The following is a 25,818-nucleotide window of genomic DNA, read 5'->3' as shown; positions in this document are numbered from 1 at the left end:
AATTCTGTACACCTATATCTACAATCTTCAGATTATCAAAGGAAGAAAGAGGCAAGCCAAATGGACTGGTAGACATTCTCTAACAAAGATTATAGCTTATACCTTATTTGAGTACTTGAAGTAGTAATATGGAAGGTACAGATGATTCTTAATCTAAAGCAATCCACTGATAAACCCTTCTTACAAAATATATTTCCTTAAAGAATGTACATCCCTCATCAAGAAATAAGGGATTTATTTTCTGGATGATTAGGCTCTTGCTTGGATTTCTAGAGTAAATGATCATACTTAAAAATGTATTTAGGTTGAGCCATAGGAAATTGCCACTTTTTGTGGGTCAAAAATGGTCCATTACTGGCAATTTCCTATGGCTTAACATAACTGACTTATTTTCAGTCAACAGTTGAGTGCAACTTCAAATTACTACCACTTGGCAAAGTTTAACTATTATAGACTGTGATTATTACTTTATTGCAAATCCTGAAATAAAACCCCAATATTATCAAAGGTTGTAACTACTATCCATTCAAGAATACTTCCTAATAACTAAAAATTGTGAAAAGGAATCACCAAATTCACTATACCAGATATCCTTTTAAAAGGTATTGGGGATCCAAACCGTTAAATAGCAGATAAAGGAAACTAAGTGAGGCTTCACACCAAATATCTTTTGCCTTTTGGAATTTTGTCAAACACACAAATCTGGTTCAAATTCAAGTTCCTTGAGGCCTTCTAGAAAATCCAAGTGTAAAAGTCTGCTTTACCCTCATCCCAACAGTCATCCAACACAGGACTTACTTCATTATAGCTAGTTGTCCATTCATCTGTCCTTATAAACTAAGCTCACTGTAGGCATAGCCTATGAGAAAACTAGGTTGGTTTCAACCTCAAAAAAGGGCGTATCTGTGGGAAGACAAGTGGTACAATTTCCCAATCTAACTGCAACATTTAGTTTAGATGCCAACTCTGCAGAGATCTTTCTCAAGTTACACATTCAACTCACAGAAAACAATACCTACAAACACTTGTGACTTAGCATGAAGATGATGGATCCCAGCAACAAAAGAATGGCTGACATGGAGACCTGGAATACAAAAAAATACCAGCTACTTTGCCTCTTCCTCACTAGCTTATTGTCATCTGTTCTTAGATTACTTACATATACCTGTATTTTTTTTTTTTTTTTTTTTGGGCGCAAAATCATTCAAGTGACCTCCCTCAGCCTGGTTCTAAGTAATGCCTGTTGGGTTTTCATGAACTCACCAGTTTGATGTGCTGCTTCTCAACTCCACATTAAAATACACAACTACTTAAAAACTGGTGTACTCCTACTATAATTTTACCAACAGTGACTGAGCTATCAACAAAACCCATTTACACCATTTTGCAAAAGTCTTAAGCCCACTTGAAGCTTTAAAAAGGTGATTCCAGGGCACCTGGCTATCTCAGTTGGGAGGGTATGTGACTCACTCTCAGGGTTGAGAGTCACACACTGGGTAATGCCAAACAAAAATACTAGCCTTCCCAAGGTTTCAGGAAAAGATTTTTGCCCCCATGTAATCTTAATAAACTTGTGTGACTTCACATAAGTATAATGAACGTGAGGGCTGCACAAGACCTTTACTTTTGATTTTTTGGGGGTATCTTTTAGCATGTCCTAACTTACCAGTAAGTTTTCCAATAGCAACATCTTACCTACTGGTGTAGTAGTAGCCAAAAAAGATACACCCCTCAAAATAATTGGAAGACTACCTGATTCAAAAATGGTTCCTACCTTCAGGGAGTGGGCCTTTTCACTTCTAAATCAAAGTATTTACCCCATGAAAAGCCTATTATGGGGAGTGTCTGGTGCTCACAGTCAGTTAAGCATCCATCTCAACTTCGGCTCAAGATATGACCTCAAAGTTATGAGCTCAAAGCATCAGGCTCTGTGCTGGCCCTGTGAAGCCTGCTTAAGATTCTCATCCTCTCTGCTCCCCGCTCTTAGGTAAAAAAGGCAAGCCTATTATGGTTCTACAGTACACAAGCCATGAGGTTTAGTCACTTGTAAATAATGAAATCTTGATACTTCTTTCCTAGAATATGGTTACTCTTCTGAAGAACTGCTTGCAACTATGCCCATTTTCTGAGATGGTTTTACATTACTTTCTCAATGAAATAATCTTTATGAAAGGATATTAGTAAAATCTATTCTACATGAAAGAAAACGAGAAATCATTTTTTATTTATACCGTATTTACCAATTTGGAAATTAATTCTCATACCTTATAATTTATCTATAACCCTGTTACTGAAGAGAAGAAAAAAAGGCTAACAACTGTACTTCTAACCTTTAATGATTTAAAAAAGGTGTCTGTGGGTTAAGTTTTTAAAAATCAGGGTATGAATTATTTGATACTGTTACTCAAAATTCAAGAACTGCCCTATTCATACCACATCTTACTTATAAATTCTGTTACTAGGGTTTAGGAAAAAGCATGTTAATACCATCACATCTTAACTTCAGTGATAATAAATTTGAGGTCAGAGTTATATGGACACTGCCCTGGCAAATACATTTTTAGCAGTACCTTGAAATGTCTTTCAGTCATTATAAATTAACTAAAATCACTCAACAGTTTTATGTATATAACAAAGATTATGCACATAAAAAACACTTTTCAAATACCAAATGAGAGAAAGGACTGTCTTTCTTGCTCAGTGGTCTATGTATTTCTATTGCGGGGGGGACCCTCCACTGTAAATCCAAATGTAGATTTACTTTACCCTCCAGTAAATCCACATTTGATATGACCTCACATACATCTGCATAATTATTTTATCATTGTTACTCTGAACACACTTTATGTGAAGTCTTTATCGTCCTAAAATTAAGCCATGTGGCTAAAATACATACAAAAAATACAATCATTAACAATGACACCCTTCAAAATTACTTGAGAATCAGAAACCAAGTTAATGGTCTACTATTTAAAAACTGCTCACCATAATTATTTTATAAAAATAACTTTTAATAAATTATCAAAGGCCAAAACAAAATTCTGGATTTACCCCACTGCCTTCCAAAAGTTGCCTTTGATAAGATTATAAAGACTTTACTAGTATCAAATGTATGATCAATTCCCTAAGCCAATCTAGTCTCACAAAGTTTTAAGTGCTAAGATTTCAAAGGATGCATTACAAACTGATTAACCAATTAATATGTTACTACTATTTATGAGCAAGTGTAAATGCTTTTTAAAAAGCAATCTACTATTCTAGACTATTACTAGCTCCAACTACTTTGCTACATTTGGTATAAAAAGTAGAAAGTTAAAAATCAGCAAATGGAAGATCAAAGTTTATTTACTACCTGCATACAAAAACATATTGCACATCAAACAACCAAAATCAAAAAAAAAAAAAGAGAGAGAGAGAGAGAGTAAAGAAAAAGAGAAAAAAGGAAAAGATACTCTACTGAAGACTAACATGTACTTCTATACAGAATAAACCTCCTGGAAATTGATCTTTTCAGTAGTTCAGGTTATGTCTGAAATGGACATGACTAATTCAGCTTAGTGTTTTAACTAAAGCTATGTTTGATTTTTAAATACTGTACACTTTAATAAATAAACCAAACAAAGCCTCAATGTAGAACAGTCACTGCCAATATCACCCAGTGTCCCTGCAGATGAGAATTTAACAAATGTATTCCAGTGGTCTGCAGATTTTCCTCCACATACAGCATTTAAAAAACACATTAAAACAGACCAGTTTCCAGACTAAACTAATGGAGAAATTACAATTCAGTGCAAAATATTTTAGACTGCATTTCATTCTAGTTTTCCTCAGGTGAAGAAGTGGTTGCATATTATTAAAAATGTAACAAAAGCAGCTAATGCTTTCATAAAGAATATTACGTTAGGGATCCCATCCCTCCCACCTCCCCCCATCTCTGCCATATTTGGAAAACAAAATAACATTTCCTATAGCCAGCAACTTTTTTTTAATGTTACATATACTATTCTCAAGGCACATCTGATGATATATTTTATAACACAGTAGGTGTCAAAGTATGTTTAACATATGATATCTTCAGGATCCCTCCCCTTTCTGAATTCCAAATGGAGGAACTGAAAGTGCGATGTAAAGACTGGCGATCCATATTCTATCTTTGGCAAGCTTGTACAAGCACTATTGTAAAATGTAATGTAAAAGAACTGTAAACTAGGAACTTCTTCAGTTTATGAAACACCATTCAGGACTGCTGCTTCTTGAGTGTTTTCTTCTTTTAAGGTATTAATCTTTTCTTCTCCTGGAGTACGCTGTAGCTTAGAAATTTCATCGCCAGAAGCACTAGTTGGGCCATTTATTGCCTTTTCTGAAGGACCATGCTCTTCAATCACATCTTTTGCCTGCCAAAGGGAGACAACTTTTTCAACTTCTTTATAAATGAAATCTACAGCTGAGGAGGAAAACAGCTATATAAACATTAATTAGCTAATAAATTATTTTAGTTTCATAACCACATTGGATCAAAGAATTAAAATGTTAAATTTTCAAAACATATACCAATGTATTCCACCTCTTTGGTCTTTCAACTTCTCTCTAGTACCCGGCAGTGCTAAATTACAGAATAATCTATTTGTTTACTGAAAATTGAACCTAATTTTAACCACTGGAAAGCTCACCATGTAAAAGACATAAAGTTAATACACCCCAAGCAAATAAACACCTATTTTACTCACCTTTTTTTTTTGAAACTCATTTACATTTCAAATCCCTTAAAGCATTTAAAGAATTGAAACTTAAAAGGTCTACATCCATCACTGAGAAGAGGTATATATAGCCTACTGCTCCCCAAATTAAGCCAACAGTCTCCATGCCCAATATCTTTGGGTAAACTGAATTTTACAAAAGCTATTTGGAATTTTAAATGAAAAGTATTCCAGGCTCAAGCATGCATATCTTCAGTTACCTGGCGCCAAGAACAAAATCAAGAGTAGTCTTTAAAGTATTATTTGTCCAAAAAAAATAAATAAATAAATAAATAAAATATTATTTGTCTAGTTGGGGAAACAAGTGATCGATCACACAATCAGTTAAAAAGTAAAAATAAAGCTAAACCATACCAAAACAAAACAAAACAAAAAAACCCAAAAAGCAAAAACCTACAGGTTAAATTCTCCTTACCATTTCTTTCTTGTTTTTAGCCAAAGTTTCCCTTGGGAGGTTTCTTTGTCTGCTCTGAGACTCAGCTCTAGAAATATAATCTGCAACTGTGACTGTTGAAGATGAGAAAAAAATTACAGGTGTTGAAAAATATTTCTAAAGTTTATTTATGGATAAAGAGTAATTTTACTTTTAAGATAAACTGATGGTGGGTAACCCAATTTCAAAATTTTAAGCTGGGTACCACCTCCAACCAAAAACAAAACTTGAAAAATATGTGTGATTTAGTGCTGACAACAGAAAATTCCAAGCTGGAGATCCAAAGCAGCCTAGATTTAAGTCTACTTTCACAGAAATCCAGCCATTGCTTCTGACTGACTCTACAGTTGTGGGATAAAGTTTGATACAGAAATCCACAACCAGGAATAGGAAATGCAGCATTCTAAGCCCAGTGTTTGCAATTCTCAGTGGGGGAAAAAAAAAGGGACATATCTGGTGCAAATCATGGTGTGCTATATATATATACTTCGATTTGAAATTTTCATCAGATCTGATTTACTCAAATATATTGTTTTTGTTTTTTGTTTTAAAGCCTAAGTAAGCTATCCAAGTGTGGGATTTCATGGTTCCTTTTTCACATTCCACAGTAGAAACCCTTCTGAATGATCCAAAACAAAAAGCTACAAGCCAACTGAAGATGGCAGACCACCACCCTAAAAATGTGGACAATGATCCTGGTGGGAAAAGTGCCACCATTAATTCAGTAACCACCTCTTCCCTGCTTTGACAATCTTTCAGGGGACTGACTGAAGTGTTATGTGTGTTTGCAAGGACATAGATGGCAATAGTGAGACTAAGCAAGCTAACACTCTTCTGTCAACCCAAGTGCAACATCTCTGTTCTACAGTACTCTGGCCTCACTTTACACCTCAATCTTTTCCCTTTAGGACTTAAAATTTAGAATTCATAATTTGGAGAAAAATCAAAATAATCGCTCTCTTTCAAAGAATTCTACCAGAGACTGGAGGAAAATCTCTCATTATATGAAATATCATTTATTTTAATTTATGGGATGAGAGCAAGTTAATGTAAAGAATGAAAACTCAAGTAAATTTTAAAGTATTTATTAAAAGTCACTAGGGGAGAAATGGTCCATCAGGTTCAAATTATATGAAAATAAATAATTTTGATAAAGAAGCAGGATGGTATTTACAATTCATTTTTTGTGACCACGAATTAACATACTGCTTTTATAAGATCCAAAATTTTCTGAGACTAAATGAATCTTAAATTTCAAAGAAACCACTTAATTCAGAATACAAATCATTTATAAGAAATAGCACCAAATAAAGATGTATCCTGTCTAAAACTGCCTCTTTTCTTCCAAATTGTAATTTAGAGCTTTAAAATAAAAATCTTCACATAAATCCAGTTAATTCACAAATACATTTAGTAATAGTTTCCAAAACTGGGAAGAGGAATACTATCAAATCCATTTCATTATTATGTCTACATACATGGTAGCAAAATCATCCTAGAAATGATTTCTAGTTTGGGGAGCACCTTAATGAATTAATTGTTTCTATACTTCAGCCCTCAGTGACACCTGAAGAACTCAGCTACTTGGAAACCATGCTGCACAAATTTATTGCTAAATTTGAGTATGTGACAATTCTTAGAACCCTTCATCCACTATGTACATGCACAGCATAATATACTTTGACATGGTTATCAACTAAATTAAGAGGCACTTAGCTGGCAAGGTAAAAAATTACAGCACCCCTCTGCCATGAAGGGAGGTACAACCAGAAACAAACTAAGGTGACTCAAAGCCTGTTTACAGCCAGTCCTTATAATAACAAGCCACTTGAAAGGGCATTAAAGATTAATATAATACAATTCCTAGGAAAAAAATACAGTAATCTGTGCAGCAAAATTTGGACTACTGAATTTCCTAAGGGGCCCAACTAAATTAACTGGACACAAGTGTATATAGTCACTTTCTAAGTATAATAAAGAATATTCACTGCTTAATTTACACTAAAGTCAACAAAAAATTTTGAGCAAATGAGAACAAATGAAATGATTGTGTATATAAGGGAATGTTCATATTTTTAGATGAGGCTACTTTTCTAGAAGTACTGACAGCAGCAAGGAGAAAATAATGCACCTGTTCCATCAATGCTATCTTAGGGGGCTTTTAGGGGAAGGACAGGGAAGGCAGGCAAGAAGACAAGGATTTCTGAACAGGAGAAGCAACAATTCCAAAAACAGAGTAGAACAGGAATAAATTTAAGTATGGAACAAATCATCAAATTATTGGATACTCCAAATTACTCAAGTTTCACTTAATATCACACAGAAATCTCTCTGCCTCTTCTTTAACACCACTATGTTTTTTATGTCCATTGACTTGGTAATAAACCACCATCCACCTAGTTAACAAAATTATGTTGTTCTTTACCCTATGTTAAGCCCCAAACGATAGTCTGAACTTTCTTATTTATAAAGTTCAGCAGTATTCACTGCCATGCCAACTTTAAACAGTGTAAATATGACCTCTTGATCCAAAGATATTTCTAACACTATAGAGAGAGGGAAGAGAAGGGAAAACAGTAAGAAACATTTTCTGGAAACTTGCTATTTTTGACAGTATTTAATTCCTTTTAAATTTACAACTATCTTTAAAACATGAAGTTTTCTTCAAGAATGGGAACACCTTTAAACCCATTTCCCAAATGTCTCTACAACCACTAAACTTAAAATATTAAAGATACTTGAATTTACATTCTTTATTTGGGGAAAACACATTCAAGAATTTGCTTTGGAAAGAATGCAGAAATTGATTAGTTTAAAAGGGGTTTATTTTTGGTGCACACAATTTCTTCATTGTGAATATACACGTGATTCTCTGTATACAGGAAATGGAATAATGTTCAAAATAATATAGACACAGCAAACAAAGTTTCTTTGAAGTTACGAAAAATTATGACTACTTAAACATTCTAAAACTAATAAATAAGTACTATTAATTTGAATAGTTAGTAGGTGTAAGGGAAAAGGCATCACACTACAATAAACAAACAAAACATAACATGCATTCCTCTTATTAGAAAAAAGACACTTTCAAGTATTTTTCTCATTTATACTTTTTTTCAAACTGTGGGTATTACAATGCCCACAAAAATGAGGTGCTGAATTCAGATATACTAAGCGGCACCATGCAAAAGTTGCCCCGTTTTGCCAATCAACCTCAATCACAATCTACAAGAAAGTCCCTGGGATGGCAGCCCCAAACTCAAGTATGCAGAATCTGCCAAGTGGACAAAATAATGGTCTTCGCAACAGTATTTCCATGTAAAAAAAAAATTAAGACACAACATTAGTTCAATTAGGTTACTAAAACATTTACGGAGTGAAGGAAGAATGCATTTTCTTAAGAGAAGTAGTCTTATTAGTTGAGTAAAACAATTTATGCAATGCACATCTTGAATGTATATGCACACATGTGTACATGTTAAGTGTAATATATTTAGAAAGCAGACACATGACATTTTTTTCATGCTTGTGACCTGGTGTTGTCAACAGGTCCACTCAAGTTACCTGGCTGTCTATCTTCTGCCTGACCCCTGAAACGACGCCTGCGGCTACGATTGCGTCGCTGGGGTTTTTTTTCACTATCATCTGTAATTGCAAAGTTTACCATGAACTATTCTGACAAAAACAAAAGCAAAACAAACAAACAAAAAAAAACTTCTTCCCTTCAAACATTTAAGAATGGGGAAAGAGAACTTTCTAATTAAACAGGGAAGATAAAACATGCATTACTGACAGGAAGATAATTTTGTAGTTTTAAGCATTTCAAATAGATTAAAAATGGAACTATCATCTGGAAATTAAGAGGGTTTTAAACTCTTAATTGAACAAAGTCAACAATTACCATCATTCAGGAATAAAGTCTTCCTTTCCAATACAATTCAGGTTTTTTTGGTTTTTTTTTTTTTTTTTTTTAGCAAAATTAACATTTTAGCCCTTTGGAAGTTAATGTCTACTCATTATACATACCTTCACTAGTGTCATTTATAATAAATTTTAAAGAGGCAAGCTGAAAGCCCAATTTTGGTTTAGGAATAATAAGAGTATTAAGTGCCTTGCAGTTTGAATATCCATACTTAGTTAATAGCATCAAAGGGCACTTTAATAAACCCTTCTGATTTCCAATTTAGCTATACAAATCTAAGAACTAGACACTTCAGACAGACACAAAGCTATCTATCTTTGTTGAAGTAAATACTAAGAAAAATTCAATATGCGAATTGCATTACGTTTTTTTTTTTTTTGAAAAAAGCATCATACATTGATATTATACAATAATGTATCTTTTCCCTAAGTGCTTACATACCTAGCCCATTTTCATTAACTGAAGCTGTATCAGATTCAGTCATCCCATCCATGAGAACAGCATCTTCATCAGTCCTTCGTCTACGAGACCGCCTACGACGGTTAGTACTGTGATGAGATTCGCTGGCATCAGTGTCTGCAGTCTGATCAGATTCTGTATTATCAAGTAAGCTGTATGGATTGCTGTCTGGATCTTTGAGCACTATATGCATGTCAGAGGCAAGAAATATTTGTTTAAGAGAGCTGCAGTCATTAGCAATGTTTTGATCTATATTGAACAATATCTATTAATGATAAAGAAACTTTAATTCTCCCCCTATATTCTGTATTCAAATAAATGTTTTCTGTATCACTATTTTCCCTGGAAAATAACAAATATGAAGAACTTTAATGGCAATGAAAATTAAAGCAGAAGATGAACAAATACCCTCAGCTTCCTACCATTTCTTGGACTTGTTTTGAAAATGTATTAGGAAATACGTGTATTATTATATGCTACTTTTGATATTCGCATTCTTAGGTAATCCTGCCCAGAGGCTAGAGAAATGAAAGTGAAGAGAAATATTGAACTTTGTCTCCTTTATGGAGTTCAACGTGTCGCTGCTTGTTATGTTATGTTCAATGTTAATGAACCGAAGCAATCAAAACAAGTCTACACAAAAAAGCAAACTTTAAAAAAAAAAAAAAAAAAAAGGTTCAAATTCTAACTGATAAGAAAATAGAGAAATGAATGTCGACCAGTACTCCCATCTCCAGAAACAAAAGAGTGAAGGTGGGGTAAGGTGGGGTGAGGGTGGAAAAGGGGAAGTTTTAAGATATAATTCATAAGAAAAAAAATACCCATCTTACCTATGTGCATTTATTGCCTCCACCAATCAAATTACAGAAGAAATTCACCTAATCACGATTTTTCCTTTCTAAGTTTCCTTTGGTAACAGCTAGCAAGCTAGCATCTTTGCAAAAGACACTAAGTTTATCCATTAATCATAAGCACTAGGTAAAGTACATTTATTGTGAAATTCAGCATACTACAATTTTATAAACCCCGGAAATAGCAATGTAATGTAGTAAAATATAGAAAGTATTTCCCTAAATGCCTACCAACTAAACTTAGGGCTTAAAGAATATCACTGGAACTAGAGTACCTTTTTAAAAGCCCCTAAGTTTTTGTGATTTGTTCCAAGTTTTTTGTAGTTTGTACACAAGTCTGGTGTACATTTAATTATATATATGTATGTTCTACAACATTTAAAATACTATATAAACTTTAATAGGGCATACGTGATAACATTAAGAGTGGTTTCCCTTAAAGTGGTATATAAAAAAAATATGTAAAGGTTGTATCTGATATAATCTATTGCACATATTGCTGACAATTCTTCCCTCTAAACCATTATACTAAGAAAAACATTCTCTCAACTCCTGTAAAAGTTGCTTATGCACCTCAGTTTTCAGTCTTCTAAACAGCCTTCTAGACAGCTCAATTCCTCAAATAGTTAAAAAAAATTTTTAATTTCACAATTTTTCCTGTTCCCAAAATAGTACATAGTAAAGCAAAAATTCCTCTAAGTTAATTTTCAATATTAAGTATGTAAAGTTACTTAGATCTTTCTGTGCATTAGAATTTTCTGGGTTGGTCTGGCAAACAAATATATAACCCAAATACTCTAGGGAAGAAACACACTCTAATTACATAAGCCCCCCAAAATTAGAGAAAGAAATCTTAGACTATTCAAAAGAGAGAATCAACCAAAATTTCTCTGACCTGAATATTCTAGCTAAACCTTCACTAAGAAACACCCTAGTTTCTCCTTTCTTGCCATATGCTCCATGACTTTCCTCAACGAGAAGACACTTCCCAAAATGGGTGGCCTTGGGAAATGAATTAGCTTGCATAAAGTTATACTGTTTACAAAGTAAGGATGCTGACATAGTATATAAAAAACTACCAGAACTGATGGAGGATTTGCCACCACGTGGTCCACCACGACCTCGACCCCCTGAAACACTTCTCCCTCTTCCTCCTGGGCGTCTCCTGCTGTCACGCTGATGTCGGCTCTCCCGATCATCTTCTCCTGCCAATGACCAATCACTCAGCTCATCTTTACGCTCAGATTCTGTTTCAGAGGGGTTAGACAGCTCAGAGTTTGTACCTTGGGAAAGAGAACATAGGCCAATTAGATTCCAATTTTTTTTAAAGGGAAAAAGAGGAGTGACATTTTCTAAAATTATTTCCTACAAATCATTATTTTAATAACCATAATTGGCTGATTCAAAGAAAGCTAAATAAAAATTGAGTCTGAAATTTACTAAGAAACAATTACATGTTAATACTGCATTAGTAATACAGAATCTACTAGTGGAAAATTAAAAATTGGTTTGGATGTGCAGAAACAGAGCCAATACAGTATTACAGAAAACACACAAAACTTTACATATATAATATGCAAATGCAGTTAGTATGGGAAAACAGTAAAACAAATTTGGCCAATTTACTGTTTTAAAAACAAATTAGTATAACAATACTGCTACCCAATATTTAAAAGCAGATTTAATCGTATTTAGAAAAAACAACAGTTTAATTGTACTATGCTCCCCCATTATTTCAGTGATTCTAGGAAGCACATTTTTCACACTCTTAACATCTCTCAAATCACAATGTTTCTTATAACTGATGGTCTCTTATAAACTTAGAGTGTATTTTTAGTGGCTGTACATAAAATAATTGTTTTACGAGCAACTGTGGCTTAAATTAGAATACACTATGTGAAATTACAAATTTTAAGAATGCTGAGAACACAACTTTAACCTGACAAAAGAAAAATTCATCATGACTCTAAAGGTTGACAGAGTATTTCTAAGGTTTCAATAACCGATTTTAATACTGACCTTTTAAAAATTTAAACAACGCAAATATTCTGTAAAAGCCTGCAACATCATTACTAGTATATCACAATTAAAGTGCCAGATTTAGATAACTCAATCACTGCAATACTCACTCCTACATCTAATATTTAATTCTGGGATGCCACTTCCACCCCTTCTTATCGTGTATGTCCAAATCCTTCTCCTTCACAGCCCAGTTCAATTCCTAGTTTAAGACCAATTTAACTGAAAACAGACCTCTTCCCTCCTTTTCTTAAAAGCAATATGTGTCTATCATGCAATGTTGTCATGTGTTGTCTTCCATTTTTTTCCCCCTTTGGATTTACAACCCACTTGGATTTACAAGCCACTTGGTCTGTATTTAAAACAACAGTGGACCTCTAAGTGCCTCCAGACACCTAACAATGTGCATAACATTTCTCTCTTGAGAGAAATGAATCTGCTGCATGATTTTGAAGTTCCTTTGTTTATCTCCCAAATAAAAGTAATTCCATGTTAAACTATAAGTTCCCTACATTTAAACTCCTACCACTTGATGATGAAAGTAAAACGTAAGAACTCTTCCAATGTACTTAAGTAGTATTAAGGTACCCAAAATAAAATTTAAATTTAACAAATGAAGGAGCCTAACAACTTCCTTTCTCCTTTACAGGTAATTCTTTTTTAAAAAATATGGGTGCAACCACTCAACTATATAAAAATGATTAATACACTGGAACTATATTTTAGGGAAAAAATATAGCAAGTTTCTAGTATTCCCAAGTGTCTGGGGCTGAGGATCTCACAAAAGAAAATGAATCTCCCAAACATTTCTCTCTCCAAATGACAAAAAATTTACTAAATGACGTCATGATTTGTTAGAATAATGGCAATTTATCATTTCAAGAGTCATGAAAACACCTTTTGGAATGTGTAAGAAATTTCTCAATTTACTGACAAGTAAATGATAACATTACCAAAATGTGAAGATATTTCATTTTTAAGATTTTTACAAATGTCCCTATTTTATTTTCTCCAGAAATAGAGCATAATATTTAACTCATTATCACAAGCAAGGAAATTTTTGCTAAACTTTAACCTTAATCTATTATTCTAAATACTTAGGGGGGGTGGTCTAAAACATATAGATTTCGACAGATAAGACAGATACTAGGGGCGCCTGGGTGGCTCAGTGGGTTGGGCCTCTGACTTCAGCTCGGGTCATGATCCCAGGGGCCTGGGATCGAGTCCTGCATTGGGCTCTCTGCTCAGCAGGGAGCCTGCTTCTCCTCATCTCTCTCTCTGTCTCTCTGCCTATTTGTGATCTCTCTCTCTGTCAAATAAATAAATAAAATCTTAAAAAAAAAAAAAAAGACAGATACTAAAGTCAAAAACAAAAAGGGCTAATCAACTGGCTAATGTTCTTGTTTTAGCCGTATTTTAAAAAGCTTAAATGTTTCTGGAATGGCAAAACGACTTGGCATATGTGATAAGGTTAAGGATACTGAAGTAGGGGAATTATGGATTATTCAGGTGAGGCCAAACTAACCATATGAATCTCAGATGCAGAGAACCAAAGAAAGAGCAGAACTCTGCAGACACTGGCTTTACAAGACAAGAGGGAGGGCATCACATGCAAAAGGAATGAAGGTTGTCTCTAGGATCAAATTCTATCCTAGAACCTCAAAGAAAGACACACAGCCCTGCTGACCATTTTAGACGACTGAGGGTGCCTGGGTGGCTCTCAACTGGTTAAGTGATTGCCTTCTCTCCGATGATGATCCCATAGTCACAGGATCAAATTCCACATCCTGCTCCCTGCTCAGCAAAGAGTCTGGTTCCCCCCTGACCCTCTCCCACTCTCTCTCAAATAAATAAAATCTTTAAAAATCAAAAATTTAGCCCACTGAGACTTATGTTTGACTTCTGACCTAGAAAACTGTAAGACAAAAAAATTTATGTTAAGCTTTTAAGTTTGAGATTTGTTAAAGCATCAAAACACTGATGAAATCACTACAACCATCTCTTAATTTTATAAAATATTAAGTCCATGAACCCCAAATTTTTTTAAAATAGAGCTCTAAAATGAAAAAAGAAAACAGCTCTAAAATGATTCACGAACCTAATCCAATTTTTAATGACTCTAACAAATAAAAGCTGTTTTTAACAGAATTGTATATCAGATTTTCCCCTCTCTGAAACTTCTAAAATCACTTCTTAAGACATCCTTTTTCAACGTTCACATACATTAAACTTAATAGCTAAGTACTATATTTTATCAACTTCAACATGTCATCCATTTATTTTAAGACTTATTTTGTGTCTTAAAATGTTGCCCATTAGCTTTAAAGCATCACCCACTCTAAGGGAAAATACCAACTTCAGAGCACTATGAACAAATTTTTTTTTTAAAGATTTTATTTATTTATTTGACAGAGAGAGATCACAAGTAGGCAGAGACGCAGGTAGAGAGAGAGAGAGGAGGAAGCAGGCTCCCTGCTGAGCAGAGAGCCCGATGCGGGACTCGATCCCAGGACCCTGAGATCATGACCTGAGCCGAAGGCAGCGGCTTAACCCACTGAGCCACCCAGGCGCCCAATTTCGTTTATTTGATAGACAATCATCACAAGTAGGCAGAGAGGAGGAAGCAGGCTCCCTGCTGAGCAGAAAGCCCAACCCTGGGCTGGATCGCAGGACCCTGGGATCATGACCTGAGCCAAAGGCAGAGGCTTTAACCCACCTGAGCCACCCAGGCACCCCTGAACAAATGTTTCTTACACAATTTACATATTATCACCTAAATATCCTGATATTAAGTAGGTAAGAGATGATTTATAACCAAGTTCAAATCGTTTTTCTCTCAAGCTCACTTAAATTCAATAGCCATTTCAAGAAATATAACACTATGACCAGTCTGCAAAGTTTCAGAGGTAAGAGTGCCATCTACTGAACAACTTGCATAACCTTCTTCAATCCAGAGGTTATTCCTCTACCACTCATTACAACGTACTAACTCATAAAAATTTTATCTACTGTCAACAAAGGCATTTTGCAAAAAGACTGGCCTCATCAGTAAGCTGACTTCCCACAGAGACTTATAGAAGTCTTCAATGAATTCATCATCCTATCATCGAAAAAGCCAAGTATGATTATCTGTACTAGTAATTTGTACTTCCAGAATCATTCACTATAATTTCTCTTTAATTACCAATTAATTGTCAGGGCGCCTGGGTGGTTCAGTCATTAAGCATCTGTCTTAGGCTCAGGTCATGATGATCCCAGGGTTCTGGGATCGAGCCCTGTGTCAGACACCCTGCTCAGTGGGAAGCCTGCTTCTCCCTTTCCCACTCCCCCTGCTTGTATTCCCTCTCTCACTTGTGTCTGACAAGAAATAAATAAAATCCTTAAAAGAAATTACTGGTTAATTGTCTTTTATAGTAAACGTATTTTCAGGAAATACAGTAGTACTTCACAATTTTCTGCCCTTCAAATGCTAATAAGCACTTACTTTACTAGAATGTTGTTTTCAAGTTTCAATAGTTAACTTTAAATAATAAAAACTATCAAGAAATGAGAACACGGCAATATATGAAAGGGAAGGTATAATTAACCCTTCAGCTACACAACAATGAAAGGCAAATTTAATATAGTTCTGGAATCACTAGATGATCCTTAAAACATGAAATCTGGGTGTGCAATCTGCATACTGTAAGCTTTGTTTATCCATTTTTCCCTAAATGCCTTCTATTTTGGAAAACACTTATGAATTATTTTTTTCTAAAGCAGTTATCATGAGCACAGAGGAACGGAGAAAAGAGAAGGAAAGAGAAAGGGAAGGTAACAAGGGAAGACAAAAATCAGGTCACTGCTAAGATCCAACTCCAAATGCAGAAAAATGGAACAACTCCAAAGCTGAAGAAGAATAAGTGAAAATTCAGGATTAGAGAATTGTTGACCACCACCATCCACTGGCCCCTTCCTACACAGGCTAGGGCCCCATCCTCATACTGAAATACATTTTAAAAAAATATTCATTTATAAAATGCTAATTTGGTTCTGGCTTTTTAAAAAGCCATTTTAATGAAGTGTTATTTCATAAAATAATTCCAGATGTGAGATATTTATATTCAAAACTGCTAAGTGAGCCAATAAAGTGTATTTTATAAAGCTAGTACAGATGTACTAATAACATTGGCCCACTGATTAGCATTATTTTTCATTATTACTTTCCTAGAGAGTAGGCAAAAGATGATTCCTAGCAGCATCATCACAATTACTAGGTTTTGATATGTATACATTTTTGTATACAGAAATGCCACCTAGATTTACTCTAAATACTCAGAATAAAAATGATCACGAACTGCCAACTTAACAAAATGTCAATGTTTGATCTCATTACAAAGTGGCTTGGAACATCATATACCTTTTACTATCATTAACATAAACTATGCCTTCACTACCATAGATGTATCTCAAAACTATCTCCTGCCCCCAAAGCCAAGACAGAACAACAAACTAAGTAACACTGAGCAAAAAGTTTTGAAGTGTCTAAACTAAAACAACTAACAAAAAAAAAACTTTTTTTTACCATAACCGGATGTGTAATTAGGGCCCCGACGACCTCTGCCTCTTCCACTATAAGACCTAGAACCTTGTACAGAAGAGACGGTACTTTCATCAGTGGCATATCCTTTTTCTTTTTCAGGCCCTCTGGTGGAAGAAGGTCTGAAACCCATACCAATCTGTCGTAGCTGTTCATCAATCTGTAGGCGTTCCATTCTTAGCTGTTCTACTTCCTATAATAAGCAAAACAAAAAAGGGTAAATATTCTTTGTCATACCATTTTCACCTTCTTAAAATCTACAGTTAAAACTACACCCCCTACCAATGAAAGAAGCTGTGATCTGGGTCAATTATTTGGTAAAATACAACTGTGTACCTAATAAATACAATTCACAAGGTGATCTGCTGACTCAATTCACTGAATATTTACTGAATACCTTAATAAGCACCGAATATGCTAAGTGCTACAAAGCATACAATATAGAGAAAAATGACTCTCCACCTTCAAGGGTTATGTTTAACAGACAAACCTAAAAGAAACTATCTTTTGGTGCTTACAGAGAAGAATAAATGTTTTTTATGCTAGAGCAATATTCACAGTTCGAGTTTTAGTTCTGGCACAATGAATGAACAGACGAATGTTTTATTAATTAGCAAATAATTACATGATATTACCAGACTCAGCCCTCAAGAAATTAAAACTCTGATAAGTGAAATACAGGTGCCATGTATGAGAGGGACTATTAACCTACTTTTCCATCAAAACGGAGACACCTGAGTTGTGGCCTAGATGAATTAGGAGACTTGGTCATTCAGAAACCGAGGTCACACAGAATATGAAGGTAAGATGATGAGACCAAAGCTCCTGGCTAAGAAGTAGTAGAGTACTGGAAGATAAAGCATGGGCTTTAAAATGCCAAACTGAATGGAGATTATAAACATGAGTTTTAAAAGAATGACATCATCATGTGTGCTTTTAAAATATTAACATAGCAGCAATGACAGAGTGACTAAAAGGAAAACCTACTAGAGACAGAGGTGCTGAGGGTATCAGGAAAGAAACCTAGTAATAAAAGTAGAAAATGACAATTCCAACTTTTATTAATTTATGGGCCATTTTTTTTTATTATAATCTTTGCTCTTTAGCAACTCAAACAGATTATCTTAAAAACAATGGTTACGAATTATCAAATGATGGCTATGGGGTACCACCTCTGATCAAATACCAGTTATAAAGAAAGCCCATCTTACTCCCTGACCTATTTGCATTTAAAACATCAAGCTAAAAACAAAATGGGTTTCAGTATAACACACATATTTACGTAAGGTGATGACAGTCAAACTACAGGAACACAAGTGAGACCATTTCTTAAACAGTAAGGAAAGAATGTAAAAGTTCAGAGAAAAAGAGAAACAATGTGCAAAAGACCAGTAATTTTATTATGGCAACAGACCTTTTATTCCTAAATTCTCATATAAGAGAACAGGGTAAATCTGAAGCTGAACTAAAAAAATATTTGATGATCTGAAATTTAATACAAAATTTAATACAAAATACAAAAAATTGATGTAATTTAAACATATAAAGCAACAGTGATATGTGAACAGTATACAAACCTTCAAATAAGCAATATGATACTCTAAAAGAACTTGCACATTTCCGATGCTTTCTTTAGTGCCAACAAATACAAATGGAACCATACCCTGTAAGAAAACACAACATCCTCAGTATTTCATACTTTAACGAAGTTCTAGCCTGAATTTCACATATGAATAAATAATTTGGAAAACTTTTCTAATACAAGGGATTTATAATTAAATACTAAAATTCAAGATGTAAAAATAAACTAAGGGAAAAAAATCAATAGAATTTAAAATAGGTTTTCAATAACATATTGTATTTGCCCTACAACTTAAGCATGCTGAAAATTTAAATTACTTTTAAAATACCAGTTAACATCAGATTTTCTAATTTCTAATTCAGTCCTTCTCCATATATAAAACCACCTTTTAAAGAAATTTTCCTTAAACTGGTATAAATGTATAGACCAGACAGATCACCTGGTAGTGATGGTTTTAAAAAGGTAAAGCACGTTAGACAGGTTATCCTTAATATGTGCTCACATAACAAAACTGTCAATTATTATGTGCTGGAAGTAGTGCTTCCTGACCATTAACAGAAGTGCCACAAACAAACATTTACACAGTGTAAAATAAAGGAATTACTGATATGGGCCAATATTTAGTCACCAATATTAAAGCAAATCAAAGGATTAACTTCGCTCAATTTACAAAAAAATACACTTCTAGCTTCCTAATGGCTAAGGAAAAATGAGTAAAGCCTAAATAAACTCCCCTAGTTCCAGTGTTTCTCGTTTTCTTAATTCTACATAGGAGTTCCTAACAGCTATTTTAACAGATTGGCTTAAGAGGGCATGAAAAAAAAACTCTAAGTTAAGCTTAGGAAGAAGTCTTGACCCTGTCTTCAGTAAGTCATAGGCAGATAAGAAAGAATGCAAACTGAATAAAAAATGAAGGAGGGGTTTAAAAAAATAAAAAGATCTAAAAAATGTTTTAAGCAGATACCATATTAATAGGAGTATATTATTATTCTACACCTGTATCTAATTTAATAGTCATCAAAAAGTAACTTTAAGAAACACTCCAATTTAAAAAAATACTGAATTATGCATAGCATTAGTGGTATCAATGAAAAACACAGGAATATTAAATAGAATTTGGACTATGCCACCCCAGATGTGGAAACTTAAGGGGAACTCCTAAGAATATCATTAAAGTAAATGTTAAATAGAATTTTACCAAGTAGGAAAATCATTCCAGACAGATTATCTGCAAGGAATAAGAGAAATACAATGCACCTTGACCCCGAATTTGAGATGCTATCACCAACAGTTCCCTCCAGAGAAAAGCACAGGTAAGAACATAACCTTAAAGACACAGTTTACAAAATATTTTAATGGTTACTATTGAGCCATAATAAAAAAATTTAAAGAGTGATTAATACTGAATATACAAATTTGTGTCTAAAAGTTATTTCAGTGAAATTTCTAGATTTTTAAAAAGATACTAATAACTGATTACTTATATTTAATAGATTGCACTGACATTACCAACTAGCACTTCAGAAAAATAAAGCAGGATCCCTGGTTTCTAATATCTTACACCCCCCCCCCAAATTCCCATCGGGAGTTAATAATTGACACACTTTTAAAAAACCCGGAGAATGAAATATAAATGGATCTCTAAATGATCTATATGTAGGAAATATCTTGCCAAGCAGGACAAAATGCAGAAAATCTTAAGTCATACAGCAAAAATCTAAAAACAACCAACAAACCAAACAAAAAAATTTTTAAAAATTTATATTGGGGGAAATAAAGAAGTAGTATTTGTTACAAATAAAAAAAGACTAGCTTCCTTAAAATGCAAAACTTCTAACAACTTAGTAATAAAGACAAAAAATATGCAAGAGAAGCTGCTTAACAAAACAATTCAAATGTCTTAAGCACACAGAGAGATAACATATACACCTTTCTGGAATGGTACTAATTAAAACTCTCTATTGGCAAGTATGTGGAAAATAGACCCATTTCTGACACTGGTAGAAAGAATGTGTGGGAAAACTAAGGTCTAAAAATTTAAATGCCTTTTACCCTTTGATCTTTTAAAAAACCCACTTCTAGGAATTTACTCTCCAGTGAAGGGATATTTGCTGCAGCCCTATTTTTAGCAGCAAAATAAAGACATGAAAAGGCAACCAACAACAGTCTAAATTCTATCAGACACAATGGAAACAGGAGAGATACATATACAGGACATAGATACATATTTACATTTGTATCAATACAAATTTACATTTACATAGATACACATATACTATACCCTAACTTTTACATAAGCATATTTCTTTTAATGAAAAACTCAAATCCAATCTTAAAAACAGATTGAAAATATTGAGCAACTGTACATACACGTCATTGGGCCAGAGAAAAAGAGAGTATGGGAATTCAGACTTTATTTCTTGGTCTCAGAATTCATAATGTGGTTTGCTAAGATAACAAAAAATTTAAGGTTGAGAGAAAATCATTAAATACGTAATAATATAGACAATAACTGCTATAATACCTAGGTGGGCAAGGTCATCTCAGGCTAAAGGTGGTCACCAAAAACTTCAGTGTAAACAAGCTATCAACAGTCTGTCGGGGGACTTTAACAGCTTAAATTATGAAATGGTGGCCCCAAATAAGTGAATAACAACCTTCAAATTTGTTTTAATATGCAATGTTGTGGAAATTTTTAAATTTTGTATATTAAGTTTCCAGCTTCTCTTAATATCGAAAGATACAGCAACCAGATTAAAGCTAAGCAGCATCTGCTTCTTTTATAGAAAGAGACCATGTATCTTCTTATCCCTGTATCTTGCTTTGTATAGTCCAACCTGCTTCATCATTTAATAATCAGCTTGGTTTCTGTAAGCATTTAAGTTTCTTAACCCTAGCACAGAAATGTGGGTAACAATAACCAAAACTAAAAATATTAAAGTACACGAAAGTTCCTATTTATGAAAAAAGACTTCAAAGAATTAGCTCTGCAACAAGTGTTAAATACTGGAAAGCAACTAGGGATACATCAATCTAAGAAAAGAGCAGTTACTCGTATTAAACTAAGAAATTTTTAGTTGACTCATATAAGGCCCTGACCAATAAACATTTGATATCCAAGCCAATTTTATGGAGTAGTTGTATGCCAAATGGATCACCATTCTTTTATACATTAAAATTAGGGGGTATTAGAAGGGAAAAGTCTGAATTTTAATGACACCTCAATTTTTTTTTTTAAAGATTTTATTTATTTATTTGACAGAGAAATCACAAGTAGACAGAGAGGCAGGCGTTGGGAGGTGGGGGGGGGGGGAGATGCTCTCTGCAGAGCAGAGAGCCTGATGCGGAACTCAATCCCAGGACCCTGGGATCATAACCCAAGCTGAAGGCAGCGGCTTAACCCACTGAGACACCCAGGCGTCCCTATACCTCAATTTTAATACTCCACTCAAAGGCAAGAGGAGGGAGGGTTGCTTTAAGAGTAAAGGTTACTTGCGATTTATGGCAATTTTGGAAGCAGTATAGGATGAAACCAACCTCAGCTGCAAGTACTCACTTCTGTAATACTAAGTCATGTGTTTCTCTTCATTTGTTTTTTTTTCCTCTACATTCCAATTAAAAGGAATAAAGGAAGTGGCTCCTTAATAGGCATCTTTACAACATCCAATGCTTGATATGAGTTTATCTGGGCTAGATTTCTGAACAGTTTTCATTCTCCTAGGGAAGATGCATTCTTTCCAACAGGCTAACGAGCTCTCCAAGCAATAATCCATTGTGCAAAACTGAAGCTACTTCCTGAGAGATCATTTGGGAGAAAATCCTTGCCTTATATTCATTCACAGGCATACAAAGTTTAAGCTACTGGAGATACCGAAGTTAAGATATCCTTAAAGTTATGTTTGAGGAGTAAAGAACAGCATTGGAACATGTGAAAAGAGACAGGAAAGGAAATTTCAGAAAGTTGCTGTCACAATTAATAGCAACATAAAAGGTTACAGATTTCAATTAAGAAATGATCGGTGTTTTCAGATTCTAAAAAAGGTTTAAGTACATGGTTATTTACTAAGAATTCCTTTATAACAAACTGTTTTGTTAAGTACAAAACTTAAAATTCTCAAACTGAAACCACTTTATCAAAAACTGGCTTTTTACTGAAGTACTGAGAAACCAACCAAGATCTCACAGCTCACAACTGAAAGAAGACTTGTTTTCTTGAGCATGGAAAGCAGTATTATAAGGAACAAAATTTTTTAAAAAAGAAAAAAAACAACAACACTGCATCAGAGACTAGATATAACTCCCCAAAATATAAAATAACATTATTAGGTCAGCCAGGAATAGAACAGTTTACCAAAAAAAAATGAAAGAAAAAAAAAAGCAAGCAATACAAATTAAATTAGACATAATACTTACATCTTCTCTAGGTAGTTTATTTTCATTGTCTCCTTCAATTCTCACCCGAACCACACCAGATTTGTCCACTATTTCCTGAATAACTTTGCCATTTTTTCCAATTACTTTTCCTTTAATAAGAGAAAAAAACATAACAAGAAGTTAAAACCAGTACTGGTAATCCTTCCAATACCAGCCCCAATAATTTGACTTGCTATCAAATTTAAAAAACAAAACAAAGCTTCATCTTTTTACTCTCAATATATTCACGGTTTATCCTTGATCTGAAACTTCCTTCTCTTCAGAATGCTTAAGGCTATTATTAACGAGGACTAACAATGCTGCTCACACAAGTCATTTTCCAAGTCTAAAACATTTTTTTTAATGTGCTCTACATCATTTCTGTATTTTTAAAATATCAATGCAACCCATTCCAAAACTTGGACATTATTTAAAGGCAAACGAAACACTTATTTTGGCATTAATCATACCAATTTGTTTATGTATTTTTATGTTAACAAATTCAATCTTGCTTTCATATTCAAGTTGCTACTCATCCACAACACATCTATAACGTAAAGACACTTTTAAAATGAATACTCCTCAACAAAATAAAATGTCTGCATTTAACATTCTTCACAGTTTTTAAGTACTTCACAGCTATACAAATACATATAGTATATATATGGTATGCGGTCTTCCTAAATATGAAATATGATAGTGACATAAAATCCAAATTATTTACCTTCTCCACACTTAACATTTAAGTGTGTCAAAGAGCAGTTATTAAGTATCTTCTAACTAAAAGAGAAACTAAAAGGAGGGTAGAAAATTCTCTTCCCCTTAGGAACTTAATTCTTACAAAGGTAGCAAACTTGTAAAAATAGCAAAGCAGTACTAGACAGTGTTACCAGGTAACAGAAGTAAATATTCAGGTAACCTTCCCTGTATGAAATAGATGTATCCCTTATAAAGGTTATTAAGTTCAAGTCCCTCATTCTTCTTTAACTAAATCAGCAGTCTATTTCCGGAGTAAATTAATTTTGGTTGAAAGAGGTTAAAATGGAAGTTACTCCTATCACATTCTTGAGAACATAGTTTCCATTAAAGAATAAGGGAACAACAATAGTAAGAGCAAATGGGTCAATACAGCAAAGACACCATTACAGGGTTTTCTATCCCTATTCTCAAAACTCCTTCCCCATTAATAACCCTAAGTTTAAAAGCAGCAGCAATTGAAGAGGTACAAAGAAAAAATAGAGTAGGACAGGGAATTCACATGATGTAGGTCTTCTCTGAGCAGCCCTAGCAGCAGTATATAAAAGCAACCTTCATTGTTAACACAGTGAAGCTCAAGCAGCAACTCCATCCTTGACCCTGCTAAAAATAAGCAAATGTCTTTTCGGAAAAAACAGTAATCAGACTGATGTATCATAATCCCTCCCCCAGAATCTTTGCCCCTTCCTTCTATGAACTATACCAGTGGTGAGTGCACATCCATCACCCTTCTGGGGTCTGTGGCAGGGACCTACCTGCAAGTTTTATTTAGTCCCACCAGAGACCGTCAATATTTTAACTGATCATTTCCATTAAATTCCAAAGCATATTGACAAACTGAAGCACACCTGTAGTATAAATTGAGCACTGAGCATAAATGCTGAAGGGACAGAGTAAAGAAGTGATTAAGGAAGGCTTCCAGGAGGTGAAAAGTTTCAATTTATTTTTAAATTAATGTTCACATAATATTTTTTATCTGACTTAGGAGGGGTGGGAATGGTCAGGGTCTAAAACTCGTAGAACCTGAATGTGTAAGAGAATTCTCTTGAACTTACCCACCAAGCAGTCCTCATTCCCTTTTACTCCTCAGTCCACTTTTTCTTTTTCACTTGGACTAAAAATGTACTATTTTTCAAAAGAGTGCTTCACCCATAAAACATTTTGGAGGGAAATGTAGTATTATTATATACAACAACCAAGAAATTGTTAGGCTACCTTTGAGTTTTTCACCAACATATACTAGTTGCTGCTAATATCTATTTTCTGAAGAGTCCCAAACAACCCAACTCACCAAAGCAAACCAAGACAGAGTAGAGGAAAAAAAGAGATATGACAAGTACTCACATCATTGCACAGATAAATGAATAAAGAGAAAAATCAGAGAACTACAAAAATAACCAATTTCCTTATATCTGAAATATCGGGAATTTTTACTCAAAATTAGCACTACCAAAAACTCTTTTAAGACCAAGGCTATCTTCTATAGAACTGCTGCACTGGAAAGAACCCCAATTTCCTTTCACACCCTCATCGCCAAAACAGTTTTACAGGCGAAAAAACCTAAGTTAAATTATGCTCTGTAAAGCAGAAACCACAATGTTAGTACCAACAGGTGTCAATAATTGTGACTTAAAGAAAATAGGGGACTCGTTTTCAAAAGCAGCCTGTCAAAAGTGATTTCATTTGACAATGATAAACATTTGATAATACTCTGTATCTATAATCATTTGTTAGAATTATACAGAAATACTTCAAGCTTACACTCAATTTTAACATCTCATCTCCCCAGCAGTTCAATCTACAGTGAACAAGAACCAATAACATGGAGCTTACTTATCTGGCAGTATGTCACACCTATACAAATGCTTGGGAAAAGTAAGAGGTAAACAGCTGAATACCAAGAAACTGTCCAAATTCTTGTCCCACAGTATTGTTATTGTCCCAGAGTATACTAAGTTGTTAACTGGGCAAAACAAACATCTTTTTAAAGTGGAAGTTCTGGGGGGTATTCTGTAATTTTTTTTTAAATAGGGTTAGACCAATAGAA

At 34.1% G+C, this 25,818-nt stretch overlaps 1 protein-coding gene across 5 annotated transcripts in view; it reads right to left on the bottom strand.

Annotated features, from left to right (window-relative positions):
- Positions 1-3,327: 3,327 nt before the first annotated feature.
- Positions 3,328-25,818, bottom strand: part of FXR1 (FMR1 autosomal homolog 1) — a 58,331-nt gene continuing 35,840 nt past the window's right edge. Inside the window, exons 10-18 of one of the 5 annotated variants that reach the window (XM_004745074.3) lie at positions 23,016-23,125; positions 18,598-18,684; positions 17,156-17,213; positions 17,006-17,068; positions 11,502-11,705; positions 9,554-9,754; positions 8,755-8,835; positions 5,173-5,264; positions 3,328-4,394 (exon numbers count right to left, since the gene is read on the bottom strand). In XM_004745074.3, coding sequence (XP_004745131.1) covers positions 4,224-4,394; positions 5,173-5,264; positions 8,755-8,835; positions 9,554-9,754; positions 11,502-11,705; positions 17,006-17,068; positions 17,156-17,213; positions 18,598-18,684; positions 23,016-23,125 — 1,067 coding nt within the window. In that variant the 3' untranslated portion in view covers positions 3,328-4,223. Of the gene's footprint in view, positions 4,395-5,172; positions 5,265-8,754; positions 8,836-9,553; positions 9,755-11,501; positions 11,706-17,005; positions 17,214-18,597; positions 18,685-23,015; positions 23,126-25,818 lie in introns of all 5 variants that reach the window. The other 4 variants (XM_004745072.3, XM_004745075.3, XM_004745073.3 and 1 more) reach the window with 4 other exon arrangements.

Source organism: Mustela putorius, unplaced genomic scaffold (assembly GCF_011764305.1).
Source record: "Mustela putorius furo isolate JIRA1106 unplaced genomic scaffold, ASM1176430v1.1 tig00003834_pilon_pilon_pilon, whole genome shotgun sequence".
In the NCBI taxonomy this organism is placed as follows: domain Eukaryota; kingdom Metazoa; phylum Chordata; class Mammalia; order Carnivora; family Mustelidae; genus Mustela; species Mustela putorius.
This window is presented reverse-complemented; position numbering and strand designations above follow the sequence as displayed.